Source organism: Bremia lactucae, linkage group LG13, assembly GCF_004359215.1.
Source record: "Bremia lactucae strain SF5 linkage group LG13, whole genome shotgun sequence".
Lineage (NCBI taxonomy): Eukaryota > Oomycota > Peronosporomycetes > Peronosporales > Peronosporaceae > Bremia > Bremia lactucae.
Genome location: NC_090622.1, coordinates 2,825,550 through 2,828,455, shown reverse-complemented (window position 1 = coordinate 2,828,455; position 2,906 = coordinate 2,825,550). Strand labels below are relative to the sequence as shown.

The window sequence follows — 2,906 nt, the reverse complement described above, 5'->3', positions numbered from 1 at the left end:
TCCGGAGGCACTCGTCCGAAAGTGTGTAGTTCGATTCCCACGAAAGACTGCAGAATAAATTTATTAATAAGATATTTCAAGTCAAACAATACTTATTGACATGGCACAAAAAGTAGAAATGCAATGGTCTTGCTAGAAAAAATATATCTACCACAACGCTGGTATTGAGCTGGAAAGGTATTATCTTTGGTGTAGCACATAAACACTTAGGTCACAGGTATACGGCACAAAAAGAAAGTAGTGAGTAGTGCGGAGTGATTCGATTCATGCAAAGGCAATACTCGGACAATGACTACAATTTATCCTTTGAACAAGATAGAAAAGTTTCAAACAATGACATTGAGGCTTCACGAGCATTACATAGCCAACGTCTTCACTTTGTAGTCTACCATGAATTCAGTGGCTTCATACATGGCATTGGTACCGCAAAAGATCTGACTGCCTCCTTGAACAGAGAATAAATATTGTGATTCGTCAATGGTCTTTCCTTGAGGGAGTCGTTTGATAAATTCGATCAAATCTCCATTAAACGCCTTGGTGCCCGTATAAATGACGAACGTATAGACTGTGAATCCATCCAGATACCCTTCATACAAGTCAAACTTGTCGTTTCCAATCTGGACGGTAAGAAGCTTTGTTACAAGCCAAGTTAGACTCCCATTGCCATAAGTGGCCAGAACCACCAAGATTCGAATCGAAGGACTCGGTAAGTGGATCATTGAAGTTTCTTTTGTCATAGAAGTGACTTGTGACATCGTAGTTGTATCTGACTTCGTGCCGATGTACATGTCCAGCACGACAGTAGACACAAAGGACTCGCCAGTGTACGCGTGTGAGATCGTTGCCGGTATCGACTGGATCGATGCGATCTGTAAATCTTTCAAGACTAGCTGAGCCCTTACATAGCTCTTCACGACGCTCAGGTCGTCATTCGCAACGGTAAATGTCGTATTCCATGCGATCGAATTCGTTAAAAATTTGGTGGTCGTGCACATAGATTTCTCGGTATGCTTTTCGTCAATGACGTAGTAGGGGTCAAGATAAACAGGGGTCGGTTCGCAAACTCTCTCATTCTGCCCCGACAGCGCTGACACGGCAAGGACAATCGCACTACAAATGATTAGCTTCATCTTAATAATAAGTTGACGGAAGCGGAGTGAATTATTTAATGAGGTCGACTGGAAGCGAGGCAATCCCTTGATACTAGTTTTTCTTTTAAATTACCGATATTCAGCACGTGACGACATTTCTTACATTAATTGTGTGAATGAAGTGTCTCATTGTCAGAAGGATGAGATTTAATACTGTCAATTCAGGCTACACCAGATTCTATGCAACGCTACCGGTAAAGGATTCAAATCGGAAGAAAGCGTTGTTTTATTGTAGACAGCTCTTGTGCCTTCCACTAACAAAACCCTCTCAAATTCGATTCATTACTTGAATTTGCCTTTGGTGAAATCTCTTAGGCTAATTTCCCACGTCAACTCATTTCCAGTTCGTGTATTACAAACTATTAGGAGAAAGATGCTATTAAATCTCAAAAAAGTGGCTCATTTGTTTTGCAGTACACCACAGATTTCTGACAGTGGATAGAAATCTGCCGAACAAAACAAAAAGGCAAATTTCCTCCTCTCGGCAGCTGTGCCCATTTTCGCTTTTTGACAAACTGGTTTTTAGCTCACTCGATGGAACGCCATTCCACGTAGAATTTCTTTAATATCCGTCACATTTTCCCGTCGTCATTTGATCACTCCGTCAGAAGATATGGACAGCGGTGACGCTCAGCCTTCGTCTTCGTTCGGACGGCTGATCAAATTCTTTCGACGCGACAGAAAAAAAGGCAATGGCCCTTTCAAGATAATAACCAAAAGCCGTCTGAAAAATACTTTAAGCACAACTGCTGCCTCATCTGTCAGTGTTTCCTATATGTGCTAGCAATTTTCTTCGAAGACTTCCAGCTGTGGCAGCAAAAACTCCGCTTCAGCTATTAAACTTCGTATTAAGAATTCTAGCCATTGAATTTAACATGCTTTCCTTGTAACTTGCGTCTCCATCGGTATGAGAAAAACAGCACTATCCATCGCATGCCCTTACGTATGATAAAAATACTGCATTATCCGTCGCGTGCCCCGCAAAATTTTCGGATGCTGAGTACTCGTAGCTTTGCAGTCCCTACCCAACGCAACGGGAAGCAACCTTCTTTAAACATAAACTTCACTTGCCAAAGATTAGATGAGCTTTTACCTATACTTTGGCTGGCATTTCTTTTACATCATGGGTAAAAAACCCTCTTTGTATTTAGAAATAGGTGGTATCATTAAAATCCATATAATATTGATAATACGCGCGGGTGCCACCAGATCGAGATCTGAAACGTGTTGTGCCTTCCTAAGGCTTATGCTACGATCTGTGAGAGTGTTCAGCCCATTTACACTGATTGCAGTGAAGGTGAGGTGCTTCGATAACTTCACATACATGACGTGCATAGGATGGCTCTAAGTAGCTAATAAGTTTTAGCTACCAAATGTAACGGGGCACTACGACTTGTACTGCTTTAGTACAAGTCCACTTCGCACTGCTTCAGTTGCGAGTGGTGCCCTACGTTATTTCACGTACACAAGTACGTGCAGAGGAAGACTTCTCTTAAGGTAACTAGCTTAGGAGGGTAAAATAAAACTGTATTAAATATAATTAAGTGTCTCTTGTTCTATCTTTGTAAATGCTAACTTAATTATATTTTAATACTAAACATGTAAATGAATTTTTATCTCTATCTTATCTGTAACTCTCTCTTTGATTACTCCTACAGCTGATTAGTCTGCGGAATAAATAGGTATAATGGTCTACACCTATTTATGGATAAGAATTCTGAATATTACTATATAAAGTAATGTTCTCCAAATATT

The 2,906-nt window shown here is 40.5% G+C and overlaps 1 protein-coding gene across 1 annotated transcript; it reads right to left on the bottom strand.

Annotated features, from left to right (window-relative positions):
- Positions 1–356: 356 nt before the first annotated feature.
- Positions 357–1,130, bottom strand: CCR75_003839 (uncharacterized protein; the record flags this gene model as incomplete). The annotated part of the gene is made up of 1 exon (XM_067961931.1): positions 357–1,130. The coding sequence occupies one exon, from the start codon at positions 1,128–1,130 to the stop codon at positions 357–359; it is 774 nt and encodes a 257-aa protein (XP_067823240.1).
- Positions 1,131–2,906: the final 1,776 nt, after the last annotated feature.